The 16,476-nt window shown below is 53.9% G+C and overlaps 1 protein-coding gene across 2 annotated transcripts in view; it reads right to left on the minus strand.

Annotated features, from left to right (window-relative positions):
- Window positions 1–3,064, minus strand: part of UNC5A (unc-5 netrin receptor A) — a 61,854-nt gene extending 58,790 nt beyond the window's left edge. For both annotated transcript variants that reach the window (XM_082453464.1, XM_082453466.1), the window contains exon 1: window positions 2,806–3,064. In XM_082453464.1, coding sequence (XP_082309590.1) covers window positions 2,806–2,875 — 70 coding nt within the window. In that variant the 5' untranslated portion in view covers window positions 2,876–3,064. The remainder of the gene's footprint in view (window positions 1–2,805) is intronic.
- Between the last annotated feature and the right edge of the window lie 13,412 nt (window positions 3,065–16,476).

Consider the following 16,476-nt stretch of genomic DNA (forward strand, 5'->3'; position numbering starts at 1 on the left):
CCAATCCCAGGCTCCTAAAGGAAGCCCCTCCCAGCACAGGCAAGGAGAGGCAGGCAGGCCAGTCAGAGGGCCAGCCCTCTTCTGGGGTGCCTTGGGGGGGACCCCAAAGAGCAGACCCCCATCCCAAGGCAAGGTGAGTGAGAGCAGTGTATCTCTTAGCCTTGAAGAATTAAGACACCCTCCCAGCAACCAATTGCTCCAGCCTGGGGGTGGGGGGTGGAAAGAGGGGTCCAGAATCAGCCCTGAAGGTGGGGGAGGGGCCTGAGGAAGCAGCCACCGGTACAGACTGTTGGGGTCAGGATGGGCAATGCCACGACTCAGTGATGCCCCTCAGCCCCACCTTCCAGGAGATCCAGCTCCCCGTGGGCCCCGCCCCCTCAGGAGCGCAGAGATCTGAGACAGGGAAACACAGGTGTGTGCAGCTCACAGGGGCGGGGAGGCAGGTGCCAGCTGTGTGACTGGGTATGAATGGGAAAAGCCTGTGAGACACGTGGGTCCCTGTGTGCACGGGCACAGAGAGGGCCCACCCAGGTAAGTGTGCTGAAGGGACAGGCTTTTGTGTGATATCAGGAGACAGAGGGTGGGCACTTGGCCTGGAGAGCAGGAGGCTTCAGAAGTGCTGGCCCCCGGCGCCCCCTGCCGCCTGGCCAGCCGTCCCTCCCTCAGCTCCCTCAGCCACTCACAGACACAATTCACTGGTTGCTGTTGCCAAGGAGCTAAATGGGCGGTGTGGGAGGAGCTGGGGTCAGCACAGGGCCAGCCTGCTGGGCACATGTGCCCGGAGCCTGTGGGGGCCAGCAGTAAGGGGCCCCAGATGACAAGAAGGGCCCCATACCCTTCAGCAGCCCCTCACATGGGCCTGAGAGTTGATGCCCAGAGGCAGGCTCTGCTCCAGGGCAGCCCCGTGGCACGGGTGCCCACCGGCCAGCTCCCTGGGCAACCTTGCACGAGGCCCCAAAAGGTGCCTCGAGACCCAGGGATGCGGTTCCCCCACTCTACAGCCTCCCAAGGAATCCACGCAGCACCCCCGGGGCTGTGGCACCCTGACTCACCAGTACCCATCACCGTCTCATCTACACACCCTCACCTGTGCCACTGCTCACAACCGTCACACACGTGCGGTAGGCCTACCATCACACACGTTCATCTGGCCACATGCATACCAAGGCTGCACACACTGCCAACCCCCGTCATCGCCAGGGCACACATGGCAACCCATGGCCCTCACACGTGCTCACGTGGGCAACATGCAGATATGACCACACAGCCCTCTCGCATGCATCTGACTCAGTAAACATGTCCTGGCCTCTACTGGGTATCTAGCAACACCTCCCTTGTGTGTGGAGCTCGAACACCCCCAGCTCACCACGGTCAGTGGTGCAACCCGTACCCCTAAGCGATGCACACACTCCTAACACACACATGTGTGCAATATGAAGACGCACCCAGTGGCAGTGCAGCCTCCCAGCTCAGTCCGGATGAGGAGGGGAGGTCATGGGGCAGAGGGGTTTGGTAAAGTGAGGATTTGGTGGGGGGATGATGGGGTGATGGAGAGGGAGAGAGAGTGGATGGGATGAGGTGGAGGGAGGACTGAGAGGGGCAGGATGCAGAGGGTGGCCAGGCAGTGGTGGATGCAGGATGCACTATGCAGAAACCCTTTAAGGAAACAGCCATCAGCCTCAATCATCAGGCTGGTTTCTGAGCTTTCACTCATTCATCTCCAGTCAGTCTGGCTTCCCATCTCAGGAAACCCAATGCTCCCTTCTGACACACCTGGGATTAACAATGGCCTGGCCAGGCTCAGCGGCACCCCCCCAGGGTCTCAGGGCAGCAAGAATCAAGAATTGCTAGGGCAAACTCCATGCCCCCTTGATCACATGAATGACACCCTCCCCCGCCCCCCGCCATACACATAGACACTCAGCTCTGCTAAGTGCATCTGGGTCGGGCACAGACCAGGAGGCCCCCAAAAACTCAGCCTAGATGGAAGCTCAGGGAGAGCAAACAAAGGATGCAGGGGGACTCCCCCCACCCCCAGGAGGTGGGCTGAAGGCTGAGTTATGGGGCAGGAGAGTGTGGCCAAAGGGACACGAAAGGAGGGAGAGTGTTGTTCAGAGAAAGGGAGGGGAGGACGCGGTAGTAGATCCACAGCATACACCTCTGGCCCCCACACACCAGGAAGGCCAAGAGCCACAGCGCGGGCCAGGGGCCCTGGCGCTCTGATTGTGCCGGCTACAGGGGCTGGGGGGCTAGTGTATGCGCCTCCACGCCTGGGTGTGTGCGTGTGCGAGCGTGTGTGGCGAGGACAGAGGAGGACACTGTGTTCCGGACGTGGGCAGAGGCCAGGTGCCAAGCTGGGAATTGAGTAGCTGTTTGGGGCAGATGCTGCCGGGAAGAGGTATCTTAACCCCATTCCTCAATTTCCTGGGCACTTGGGATGTGGTCAAAACCCTCTAATCTGCTAACCGGCAAAGTCAGACTCCCCGGGGCGTTGATCTAAACCCCCGACCCTGCTCTGGGGCCGGGCAACCAGCAAACTTCCCCCGCCTGCAGGCGTGGGGCGTCTACACTCGCCAGCCCCACGCGCTGACAGCTGCTCCTGTACTTGGCAGAACCCAGGCTTCCGGGCAAGCGCGCGGGGAAGCTGCGCAGCAGCAAGAGGCGGCCCCCGCGTCCCGCCTCGCAAAGTTTGGCCCCCGGGGGCTCCCGACCCGGTCAGGCAGCGCGGGTCAGGGACCCCCAGAGCAGCTAGCGTTCGCGCGCACGGTCCCCCGCAAGCCTCCCCAGAGTGCGCGCGTGACTCACCCGAGCCGCGGAGCCAGGCGGCGAGGACTATGCCCAGGAACGCTGGCCACAGGCCGGACCGGACGGCCATGGCCGCGGGCGGGCAGGCGGGTGGGCGGGCTGGGCGCGGGGCCCCGCGGACGAGAGGGCGCCTTTCAGCGCCTCAGCCCAGAGCCCCAGCCCCGGGCACCCCCGGGGCCCATGCCAGCGGTCTGCGCTGCCTCCGGGCGGCCGGCTGCGGGGCGCACGCGGCGCGTGGCTCCCCTGGGCACCGGGAGCGCAGCAATGCAGCCGGGGCGGAGCGCAGCGCCAGCCGCGCCGCGCACCGAGCCAGCCGCCGCGCGGAGCCCGCAGCCGGGGAGCCGGCCGGCGGGCGCCGCAAAATCCGGACTGGAGCACCGGAGCGGGGCGGCAGCAGGGCGGGGAGGGGGAAGGAAGGAGGGGCCCCGCCACCCCGCGCCGCGCAAGCGGGCCACCCTCCAGCTCCGGGGATCCCTCTAGGCGATGCCCGAGGCTCCCCCGGGGAGGGGCTGGGGTGGTGGGCGGGGAGACCTCCCACCGCCCCACGCGATCTCCAGGGACCAGCCAGGAGTCTGAAACCCGGAGCGGATCGGTTCTCCGGATCCGGGCTCTCCCGGGCCCGCCAGCCTGCGCACAGGTGGCCCGGGAGGGGCTCAGGGCTGCGGCGACCCCGGCCCGGCGCCAGGCTGCAGACAGAGGCCCGGGGCAGGGGTGCCCGGGGTAGGTTCCGCTGCAGTTCTCTACCCCCAGCCCACCCCAGTCCCCGCCTCCCGGCCGCGCTCAGAGGCTGTCAGCGTGCCGCGGTACGCCACCCAGCCCGTAGCTTGGATAGAGGACTGCGGGAGAGCTCCCGGGCCCTGGCCCGCTAGCAGAGGTACGCGTGTAGGCTAGACTAGGCGCCACCCGCAGTTCCAGCCACGTAGCCTGGTGGACCTTAGAGTGACCCCAGGTTTCTCTAACCCCACGGCACCGTTCACCTAAGGAAAACAATCCTAGGACGCAGCGCAACCGACAGGGCGCGCGGTGTTTGCGCCCGGAGTGCGCACCGCGCCGGAGACGTGGGCATGAAGGAACCAACTGGGCTTTGGGAGCTAGAGACATCTAGGGTAGGGTCTAGGAGCCTCCGCCTTCTAGCTCTGTGACCTTGGGCAAGTCATGTTGTCTCCCGGAGCCTCCAGCAACGACCGCTGCAGGAGCCTCCTGTTCCCCACCCCCCATTCCCTAATCTGGTTAAAATAAACAGAGGGTTGCCTTGAAGGAGAAAAGAAATGACAAACACGCACCATGTGCACGGGGAGAGTGGTTAGAAAAAGAAAGATTCCTACTCTGGGTCGGCAGAAAAATGAGAAGGGTGAGGGCACGGTCGCAAACTAAAATGTCTACAGGGGCCAGTCGATAATATAAATTGATGCTGCATGCTGGGCGATATAAGAAGGGTCTTCGCTTCCACAAAGAGATATGAGCTCTCCTATATTTCTTGAAACACGAGGCCCTCTCTCGGTCTGTCTTTTGTTTCCCACTTTTGATAGAGAAGGGTTGTGAGAAATGTTTTGCTTTCCTCTTACCTCTACTGTGAAAAACACCTGCAAATGTCCAGATACATATCTATAGATGCTGGGCTTCAGTGCCAAGGAGGCAATGGCAGCGCTGGGGACTGGGCACAGGGTCCCATCTCCTGGCACAGCTGGCTCTTCTCCAGGTGCCAGCTTGGGGGTGGGGGTGAGGTGGGGCCCAGTAGGGCCACATCTTCCAAGTTTTCAATAGAAGCCATTGTATCAGTATATGAAATTTTCTGATTTAAAAATTTTAACTAAAAAAAAAATTTTTTTTTAATTAACTTCATGTGAGCCCAGATGAAGATGTCCACAAATATCCACCAGCTCTGGGTTTTGAACTCTGCTTTGGGGATTGCTTGTGCATAGACAGTGTCAAGGGGCCCTGATCTACCCAACAAGAGAGTGTGTGTGTGTTTGTGTGTGTGTGTGCGTGCGTGCACGCGTGCGCGTATGTGTGTGTTGGGGGGAGCAGTGTACCTAGGCTGCTCCCTCTGACATTATGCCCCACCCCACTCCCAGGGAAGAGGTGGGTGAGAGAGGTGAAACAGTAGCAGGACCTGCCTTTGGGGCCTCCAATGTGGGGGAGATGATTAGGAACTGGGATTTGGGCACTGGAGGGAAGTAGTTGAGGGTGAAAGAATGGGAATGGGGCTGGGGTATAAGATGATATCATAATGGTGTGTCCTGGACTCTGCTGTCTGCCTACCTTTATAATTTGGTTTGATACTCACAGGAAATCCTGTTAAATAAACATTGTTATCTCCATTTTATCAGTGAGGTAACTGAGGCTTGGGGAAGGAAAGTACCTTATGCCCAGGGCCCACCTTATTCAATGATTGCAAGGTTAGTTGAGATGACTCTGTGCAAGGTTTGATTTCAATGTCTGTGCTCTGTACATTTCCCCCTGCAGTTCTTGCTCTGGGATTAGAATTTGGAAATGAGGTTTGGGGTACGGGAAAGAAAAGGTTCTCCTCTGTTCAGTTTGGTTGCTTTGGTCCTTTCTCTGGCCCTCTCTCTTCAGCCAGAATAAGATGGTTTGTGTAGCAGTCAAGATAGACTAGATTATGTTGTGGTTACAGTACCCAAGTCTCTGTGGCTTAAATAAACAAAAATTTATTTCTCATTTATCCATCATGGGTCTACTGCTCCAGATCTTTGTTACTCGAGTACAAAGCAGCCACTCTCAGGTGGGGGAGAGGAAACGGGAGCTCTGGAAGTACACCCACCAGCAATCAATGGCTCATCCCAGAAATGACACTTCCACTCACAATCCAATGGCCATAACTGGCCCTACGGGCCCACCCAGGAGGACAAGAAAGTATATTCCTACCACATGCCTGGAAGGCAGCCACTGAAATATGTGGAAAGCAGCAGTGGTGATGACCACAGCCTCTAGGCCCAGCATGACCTGCCCCCTACCTACTCTGCAACTCTGCTTGTGCCCTAGCCGTGGTGGCTTCCCTTCTGTTTCTTCAGCATCCAGATTCATCCTCACCTCCAGGCCTTCCTGTTTGCTTTCCTGTCCCCAGATCTTCACATGGATGATTCCTTTTAGTCACTGAGGTCTCAGGTTAGCTGTCCCCTTCCAAGTGGTACTCAGGGCCATGTCAGGAAAAAGAGCAGGGATACCTTGTGGAGACAGGGGAGTAGACGTCTCACCTGAATTCTGCTTAAGAATCCAGGTTGGAGGGCTGCCAGGAAGGGCTTATCTCAGACCCAAAGGTTGATGGCCAGATAGGAGGGCTCCTGACATCTCCAACCTCCTTTGCTCTTGAGCCCCAGACTCAAGGGGAAGGAGGAGCCAGATCCTGCCTAGGGGGGACCCTCCTGCAAGTGTCTGTAGCCCCCTTGCAATATCCCAGTGACAGAGCACAGGTTTCACCACCAACTGCTCTGCTGGCTGGAAATGTCTCCTCTCAAGAGAGCAGGAATCTGCCCCTCATTGAGTTCATCTTCTGGGGCCACATCAAGCATGTCTGCCCCCTCTTTTCTTCTGTTATTTTAGAAGAGTTTCATTTCTTTTACTTCAGAACACAAAGTCTGGGTCTACCCTGGATTTTCTCCCTCCAGTGCTACTGTTGCTGGCACCCTTGACACACTGGCCCCCACTGTGGGAGCTCTCCAACGGGACCACTCCTCTGAAGGCATCTCCTGAAGGGAGCTGGCACATTTCTTGCCCACATGGCCTTGTGCACTGCATGAGCAGAGGCCCAGTCAGCTGTTGATCAGTGACATCGTACTGTTAATGCCCACCAGACTGAGGGACCTCAGAGCTCGTGGTGAGGCCTTTGCTGACTTGGAGATGTGCCAGAAGCTCCTGTGATGATGATTAAAATGCAAATCTCCAGGCCCTGCCCTATCCTGGTTCTGATTCAGTATGTCTGGGGAGGTGTCTAGGAATCTGTGCTTTTACCAAACCCCTACCATCCCCTACTAGCTATTTTTACTGGTGCCGGTGGTCTGAAAACCTCGCTTTGAGGAACACTGCCTTAGGTCTTTGCCATGGGTGCTGCCAACTCCAGGGTGTTACCCATCTACCCTGGGTCACTGGCTTTCTGAATTTAAATTCAGAGACTTCAATTCATCCCAGTTCCATTCCACTGTATTACATCTAATCCCTCTTTCCCATATGGAGCCATCTCAGGATGTGGAGGCTGTCAGGCAGGGGACTTGATATTTTCTTCAGCTTCCTGTCATTCCCAGATGAGAGCGGGAAGTCATGTATACTTTCAATCAAGTCCTTACGAAACAGGTGGCTCAGAGCAGAACCAAGGACAGGTATCAGAGGCTCCCCACTCTACACTACCTGCAAGTTGCACTGGGACAATAAGTCAGCTTCTCTTTCATCCACTTGGGAAGCCTCTGATCACACCATCCTTCAGCTCACATATACCTGCCGCGTCCACAAAAATAAATGGAAATACCCTGAAGAACCCCAGACTCATGAGCCTCCTGCTTTGCTTTGATCTACCAGGCCAATAACCCAATCAAAGGAAATTAGTTCGGCAGGAATGACTTGTTCTTGGTGATCCCAGATTGGCTCTTGATGATCCCTGCCATGATTCCAGCATTCATATCTGCCCACTGCTCAGCATCTAGTTTCTGTCTTCTGAAAGCAGCATCTCCCCGTCTTTCCTTTGCGGGATCACCCCTCCCCACCATCCGTGCATGAGATTCATGTGGGGCCACCCCACCCCAGGTCCAGAGGATGGCACAATGCTTCAGGACCCAAAGCAACCACTATTCCCTGAACAATGTGATTCATTGGAGGATGCACGTATGACCCAAGCCAAGCCACTGAGGCTCAATTCTAGGACTTTTGTTGGAACTAAGGTGAGAAAGAATTTCTTCCTTACTGGACTTGAAGAAGGAAAGAGGTGATCCTGGGACTGCCATCATGTGAGGAGCATATGCCTGAGACTAAATCTTGGGCAGAGAAGAGCAGAGCCTGGAGAAGGGAGAAGGGCTGAATCCTGGTTCTTTGTTCAAGCCCCCTGGATCCAGCTGCTCCTGAAGCTACCAGATACACCCCTGGTTTTTCAGTTACATGAGCCCTTTTTTGTTGTTGCTGTTTAAGCCCATTTGGGTTTCTGTCATTTTCATTTGAAAGAATGGTACAGAATCATCCTTTATAAAAATCTGTTCTAGAGCCTTGCATAGGATAGGGCAAGCATTTATTAGTGCCTAGTGTTTGCAAGTCTCAATGTTGCCCATTGGGGGAAACTGCGGCCTATGGGAGAAGACATAAATATCCTGCTAGTTGTACATTAGAGTGTAATGACAGCCCGGTTATAAGACAAGTGAAGAATGTGTAGGAGTTGAGAGGGGAAAGAGAACTAGAAACACACCCCTTCACAGGACCCCCAGCAATATCTGGACCAGTCCCTTCCACACACAGAATACCAACATCCACCCACGCCTTGAATCCAACACAGACACACACACACACACACACACACACACACACACACACAGCATGCAAACACCCACTCACTCTCTGCTCCTAACACAAATACACTTCCCACACCCAACTCAAATCACACAGAGGCACACAATCAATAATACAATCAATCAATACTGAATCAATATTGGGCACAGTCAATAAAAACACATACTTTCTCTGTATATATTTACATACATATAAAAACACTTCCATATATCCCCACTTCTTTCCTGCACAGACTGTTTTCGTGTCCATTCTCCATGCAGCCCCATGCTGCTGAGAATTTTGTGCCTGGGACTCTCCTGTGCCTCAGCGCATTAAGTAAGATCTTTTCACCGTGGAGCCTTCAGGACCAAGGACAGCACCTGGAATTTCTTGAGACTCACCACGTGCCCAGCACAGGACTAAGCTCCTTACCTGGTTTATCTCTATCAATCTCACAACCCCTTAGGAAGTAGATGCTATTATCAGCCCCATTGTGTAGATACAAAAACTGAGGCACAGAGAGGGGACATAACTTGCCTAAAGCCACTCAGCTTGTAAGGGATGGGACAAGGATTTAAACTCAGATGCTGCTCCAAAAATGTTTGCTGAGTGATTGAAAGAAGCTTCAGTCTAACAAATGGTTTTATTAGAGACACATGCTCCTATGATATATGTGCTATCACACACACACACACACACACACACACAATCAGATACACACATCCAGAGATAACCTTTCCAGCTCCACGAGCTCCATGGTATCTCAGACTTGGAGGTTTCCCTGGTTACATGGCCCCCATTTCTAGTGTCCCTACTGGGCACTCTCAGGCAGGTTTGAAGGTGAGGTGTTCCCTGATGAGGGAGCTGTGTGAAAAGGAGGGGGTGGGGAATCATCAGGAATGGGCAGGAGGAGCTGAGGAGGGGGAGGAGGAGGACGGGATTGGACCAAGTGGAAACCTGGCACCATGCCCTCTGCAGATGACCTGATGAGCATTTTGCAGAGTTAATTTCATTAGCGTCTCTGGGAGATGAACAATTAGCAAGATGCTCTGATGCCTTTAAAAGATTAAGAGAGGGAGAAGGATGCCTTTCTGGCTTCCCCACCGGACCGCAGTGTTTCCCCCCCTCCCCGTTCTTTCTCTGTGCTTCCTCCATCTCCATCTCCATCTCCCATCCATTCTCATTCCATCTTCCCCTCCCCTGCCATCACGCCCTCACAGAGTCACTTATACCCCCCGCCCTACCCCACCCCATCCTGCTCCTCGGCCACCACGATGGCCCCTCCCTCCCTCTTCCAGGCTCCCATCTGCCCCTTGGCAGCCCCATGTTGGACCACTGCCCACAGAGCACCAGTTGGTCCCCCATGTTCTGATCACTCAGACACCCAGGGCTGGGGCTTGGCACTGGTCCAGTCCTGCAAAGAGGCAGAGCTTTCCTTCGGCACTCACAAAGGGCAAGGTCAGGTAGGGAGTCTCTGTTTTTTATTGATTTTGCTACCAGGTCCTTGGCAACTCCCAGAGGGGGTTACAGTCGCTGACAACTTGGGGCTCCCATTGCAATCCCAGGGCTGGTCTGGTGGGCAGGGCCGGGGTAACCTTCTCCCTCCTCCCTGGGACTGGGAGGAGGTTGGAGCTCCCTGAAGGGAGGCCCAGGTCAGTGTGGCTCTACTGAACAGATGGAAAAGGGGGCTCCAGACACTTGGGTCCGTGTTTGTTTCAGTCTCCAGCTGCACGGTTCTTGTGTTAGGCTCACACTCCTCATTGCATCTTCTCTAAGTCCCAGTCGGTTGGAAGGGTTCTGGTCCAGCAATCAGACTCTTCCCAGCCTCTTCGGAGTGCCCTGGGGCAGCTCTGATACAGGGAGGCCCTGCTGACCAGGGCCCAGTCTTTGTGGGTTGAGATTCCATGTTCTCGGCTCCAGGCAGACCCTCTCCTTTCAGATCAGATGATCCCCGATGGTTCTAAGCTCCCTTCCACCTCAGAGGCCTCCCTCAGTCAGGGCATCAGAATACCTGGGAGCCTGCTAAAACCCAGATTTCTGGACTCCTTCTCAGGCTTATACTTGTTCTCCAGGTGGCACCCAGGGATCTGCATTTTAAGAGGTTTCCATCTGGGCCCTCTAGACTGGGAACCACGGCACACGATGTCATGGGTCATAGGCCGCTGGAGACAGAAACTCTCGCTCTACATCATGAATTCTCAGTGGGGGCAGTATTGCCCCTGAGGGGGTGGGAGTTGGTTCTTTGCAGGTGGAGTTGGGTGAAAACAATCTGACTCTTTCTCTATATGAAGAACAGATCTATATACGGTACATAAACAGATAGTGTATCTGCGGTATTAAAATTTCAGAGAGGGGGAGATTAGGGAAAAAAATGTCTCCTAGGATCCTTATGGGGGCGATAGTGAAAAATAGGTTGAAAAACACTGCTCACTACTGAAAGGTCCTAAGAAGCATGAGAGCATAACACAAACACTCCACACTGGGACACATGCACACACACACCTGGGTGCACACACACACTCACACTCACACACGTCAGCGCACTCTACACACAACGCATTGAGAGGCTTCTCCTCACACGTATGCAAATACACACGCTCCCATCTTCACCCTCCCACACAGACACCAGGAGGCTCCAATAACACTGCATTAGTGAAGAGAAGCCTAGGTTAGGATTTTAATAAGCTTTTAAATAAATAAATATTATAAATCCCCCTTTACAAGGGCCTCTGTGCTTCTTATTAATGTGACATCCCTGGCCTCACACTTCTTGAGAGCAGAGTTGTCTCCATGCATGCAGGCATGTTTCTGAGACTGTGTGTGTTTTGTGCATGGCTGTGAAGGAGCATGTGTGTGCCCATGTGTCGTGTACATGTGTTTGTGAGGTGTGTGCCGGGGCAAGGTGCTGTGGGCGACAGGTCAGGAAGGAGTGTGTGTGTGTGTGTGTGTGTGTGTGTGTGTGTGTGCATGTGTGTGCGCTCCCATGCATATACACTTGGTGGTGACTCTGGGGTTCTTAGCCAGACACTGGCCAATTTCCAGGGAACTTGGTCTCCAAATTCTCCCTGTTCATCATTGTTTTGCTTACTTTTGTCACCTTATAGTGCATGCTCCATAAATATGTGCTGATTGTGTGAGTGAATAAATGAATGTAATTTACAAGGCATCTTGACCTCTGTTCTCTGAATTAAACTTCATAAGTTGCCCCATGTCCTAGGTCTCACTGTGCTCATTTTGCAGGTGAGAAAACTGAGGCTCGGGGAATTGAAGACAGCACTCACACCATCACCATTCAGTAAGTGGTAGTTGAAAACAAATCTTCTGGTTCTCAGGCTTTACTCAGGGCCCATTGCTACCCTGCAGGCACTGGGGAGACCCAAATAGGGTGGTCCAGGATCACTTCCAGAAGGGCTGCTAAAGAGGTGGTCATGTTGGAATCCAGCATCCACAGCAAGATCCTCCTGAGAGGTTCAGGACAACCCCCATCCACCTTTTCCTCGGCTCCTCCCTGGTACCACCAGACCCTTGGTCCTCAGAGCCTGCTGTCCTGGTCCCTGGAGGGCCAGCCGAAGCTAGGCAGAGCAGATGGGCGATGTTCACCCGGAGAGGCAATTTTGACTCAGTCCCTCGGGGGGTGGTACATACTGTGTGCCAAGGTTAATTAAACTGGTAATTAGAAGGAGAGATGCTTAATCTATCTGGTTAATAAAATAACCCCCTTGCATGAGCATGCAGACGCTGTCACTCGGCCGGGCGGAAGCCGAGAGGCTGCAGCCCTGGCATTATGGGATCAGTAGAGCAGAACGCTCCCCGCTCCCTTGGGCATTGGCTTCCCGCCCTCTCTGCTCCCCAAGTCCTGGAACCAATTCCTGGGTCTGCCTCTGTCACCTTAGGGTGGGATCTTGGAGGGAGCTGTGAGGAGGGTCAGGTGCGGGGAAGCAGCCAGGGGTGCCCTGTCCCGGGGAAGCTCCAAGGTGAAAGGCAGCACTCACAGGGCTTGCCAGCCATTGGCCCAGCTTGCCATGGGTTGTGGGGCTCTTATGCCGGCTGGGACCCTCTCGTGCCCTTCCGTGACTCTTCATGCCACTTCCTTCAAGGGGTAAGTCTGACCATCACACTCTAAATAACATCCTTGGTGAATATCTTTACCAATTAATTTTTAATTTCCCATATAAAACATGAATACCTTATTTTTCTAAAAAATATAAAGACTACAAATACCACCTCTCCACTATCCCCAATCTCAGGTTTTTTCAGGGAAGAGACCACTGGTGAAAGTCTGGTGTGTCACCTTCAGGGCCTTTCTCTGCTTATGTACAGGTATAATATGTTGAGGTAGCTAGATGTAGTTTTGCTCGATGTTAGATTTTTATAATATGGTATCTTACTGTATGCTTCATTTTGCTCTGTGTGTGTGTGTGTGTGTGTGTGTGTGTGTGTGTGTGTGTGTGTGTTTCCCCCACTCAACAATGATGTGGAGAACTGATGTTTTCTTCAATCAGATTTCACTGAGATGGAATTTTCCAGTTAGGGAGAGGAGTCTTCCTCGCCCTCAGGACCTCAAGCTAAGAATGGCCTGGGTCTTGCATCGAGGCATCGCCTGGATGTGGACTCACAGCCCTGTGGGTCCACCCTGCACTCCCCAGGCTCACTGCCTGCTGACCCATCTGCCTGAGTACTCCCCTGGACCCTGCTACTCCTCAGCGATTGGAGCGAGCCAAGGTCGCAACAGTGCCCCTTCCCTCCTCCAGCCTCTGTTGCGAGACACCAGGGCTGCTCACAGAAGGCTATCTGTGTGTGAGGCTGCCACAGCCCCACTGCAGCGGCCACCCCCTGTCAACCTCACAGGCTCCCTACTAGCTCAGGTGGGTGGGGTCCTCAAAGAGACCAGCTGTCTCCCACTTCCCACCTCCTAGAACAGACATGGAGGGGCAGGGACTGAGTGACACCCTCCCTGGGAGCTGCTGTGAGGACAAAGGCGCTCAGCTCACCTGTATGGCTTGCCAGGCAAGAGGGGCAGCTGAGCTCTCTCCCAGCTCCTGGCAACAGTGACAGGCAGGCTCAGCTGATGGGCAGAAGGCAGCAGGCAGCAGGCAAGGGAGGAAGTGTGCCCATGCAGGGGAAAGGGTTTTATTAACCTCCTAGTGATTGGTTTAATAGGCTTTGAAGTCAGGTGAATTCAGCAACTGGAGCAGGTGGCACTGAGGCTGCAGTACCTGAGCTGATGTGAAGTGGGGAGCCTGGAGGGGCTTCAGCTACCAGAGCCCCAAGTTAGCTCCTAATCTAAAGGGGGTAACAGGACACACTTTTTTAAAGGGCAAGAAGCAGGTTAGAGAGTGAAGGCAGAGCTAGACAGGTCATGGGCTCAGCCTACCCATCCATCCACCCATCCACTCACCCATCTAGCCATCCACCCATCTACCCACCTACCCAACTATCTACCTATCCACTCACTCATCTACTCACCCATCCACCCATCTATCCAGCCACCTACTTACCCATTTCCTCACTGACCCATCCACCCATCTACCCACCAACCCATCCATCCACCCATCCACTCACTCATCCACCCATCCACCAACCCACCCATCTATCTACTCACCCACTCACCTATCCTCCCACCCACCCATCCACCATCCACCACTCATCTCTCCAACCACATAATCATTCATTTAGCAAGTATTTATTGACCCCCATGCTTTATGCCAGACCCTGTGCTATGTGTAGATCCTGTTTTCTTGGATCTGATTATTCCAGCGAGAGTGTCAGGCAGGAGAGAGACTGGCAATAAATAAACCAACAAGATAATTACAGATGGTGAAAAATATAAAATGGTGAAGTGAGAGAGAGTGGAGGATAGAAGGCATGGAGGGCAGGGAAACTCTCTGAGAAAGTGGTGTTTCAGCTGAGACCCGAGTGAGGAGAATGTGGCAGCTGCTTGAAGATCTGGGGGAACAGTGTTTCCAGCAGAGGGAACAGCAAGTGTGAAGCATCTGAGAAGGAAATGAGCTTGGTGTGTTTGTGCTACCACAGGAAAGGCAGTGTGGCTGGGGCACAAGGGGATGGCAGAAGAGGATATGGGGGATGGTGTCTGAGAGGTGGGCAGGGACCAGATCCCAAGGACCCTTGAGGTGGAAGGAGGGGAAACCGGACTATTCCAAGAGCAAAGGGAAGCCAGTGGAGAGTTTAGACAGAGGAGTGATATGATGTGATCTGCCTCGGAAACTCATTCTTCTTGATGCCTTAAAGTGATGACTATAAAAAAAGGGGGGAGGAGGGTGGTGGCCAGAGATTTCTAAGTCCCTTTTGGTTCCAAAATCCTGTAGTTCCTCACCCCTCTCCAATTCTAAAACAACATGAAGGATAATCTCTAACATTTGAAGGGTGTTTTCACCGTTTACAATTCACATTCACGGAATGATTCTGTTTAATGCTCACAGTAGCTCCATTCAATATCAAGGAAGTGGCCTTCTCTGAGCCCCTGCAGGGCAGCCCCAGAGTGGAGCCTCCCAGCCTGGAGCCCTAAAGAGCGCTGCTCCACAGTGCCAGCTGGAAGGGTGAGAATGCCGCTGTTGGTCTTGCTGTGAACGTCTGTTATTTGCAGCTGGGCCCCCAGACCCTTGCAGCACTCCCTTGTTCCTTTGGAGAACCTCCTCCACCACCACTCACAGTCTTTGTGGTTCAGATGGAGCCAGTCCCACTTCCTGGCTCCAGGGGTGGCCAATCAGAATTCCCACTATCCTGGTTTCCCGCTCTCCTGGCTTCCCGCTATCCTGGTGGTTGGTTCAGGTTAGGCCCCCAGTTTGTGCCAGTGAGAATCAATCCTGGGACTTAAACTGGGACTTGAGCTTATACAGGAGACGCTCCCTTTCAAGTGGGGTTGGTCATCTGTCAGCATGGTAGCCTGATATGAATGGCTGATGGCCATCCATTGGCAAGATCCTGCCTAAGAAGGGAGCCACCACAGAGGAGCGCTAACAAAGAAACAAAGAGAGAGGCTTGTTTTGTTAGAGCACCCTGACCCAGCCACGCCTGAAGCCAAACCTCTCCCACCTTTCTAACTTTTCAATTACAAGAATCCATGAATCCCCTTTTGAGCTTGAGCCAATTTGAGATGGGTTTCTGACTCTTGAAGCCAAATGGGTCCTCACCAGTGCGCACTTGTACAACCCTTGAAGGTTTATAAAAACACTTACACACAAGGCTGGGTTCATTCTTAGAGCAACTCTGGGAGTTAGGCATTATTACCTCTGTTCCACAGAGGGGGACAGCTAGGCCAAAAGTCAAGGTGTGTTGCCAGGTACAGGGCTGGAGCTTGGATCCAAGCCTTTAGTCATTCTCATCCTGGAGGACGAGTGCATCCTCCTGGTACAGCGCTCCTCCAGGAACCTCTTTTCAGTCATGAGCCAGAACTCTGTTCACCCTTCCTTTGCCCCCCAAGGAGCAGGCCCCACTTTCCTGGCTTCTCTTTCCTAGCCACTGCTCCAGCCAGCGTGGGGTCCTTGTAAGCCTGCTGCCCGTGGCTCCCTTCCGCGGATATTTCAAGCAGGCAAAGCCCTTTTAGGAATGTGACTGTGAGTGACTCTAGGGAGACAGACAAGGCCCCTAAGACCTTTCTCCAATCTGCTGGGAAGCCACAAGCCACAGAGGAGAAGTGGAATGTAGAGTCCCAGCCCTACTCTTTTTTATAAGCAGTGTGACTTTGGACATGTGATTTAAACTCTCAACTGGCTCATCTGAAAGTGGAACTAGTAGTACACCAGCTTCAGGTGATAAACATTAAATGAAGCAAACTGAGTAAAACCCATGGTAAAATAAGCATTGGCATCATCAGCTCCATTGGCTTCATGGGCTCTCTCTGGTCCTGGCCCCTCACAGTCATGCGTGTCCTCCAGCTGCATTCCCCTCTGTCCCGTGCAGTTTCTTGAACGTGTGCTCCCCACTCTGGGGACACTTGGCCTCTTCTGGGATTCACTCCTTCACTGAGGGAATATTTATTAAATGCCTATTGTGTTCCAGGCTCTGCTCCAGACGGTGGGAAACAACAGTGAACAAGACAAGAGCTTGCATTCTACAGAGCAGGGACAGACTACAACCACGCACGTTTCACACACGTGCTACGCAGAAAACAAATAAGCAAAACCCAGGGAGACGTGACAGTGTTCAGAGGAAGGAGGGGGGCGCTAA

Source organism: Balaenoptera physalus (assembly GCF_965194825.1).
Source record: "Balaenoptera physalus genome assembly, chromosome: 3".
In the NCBI taxonomy this organism is placed as follows: Eukaryota; Metazoa; Chordata; class Mammalia; order Artiodactyla; family Balaenopteridae; genus Balaenoptera; species Balaenoptera physalus.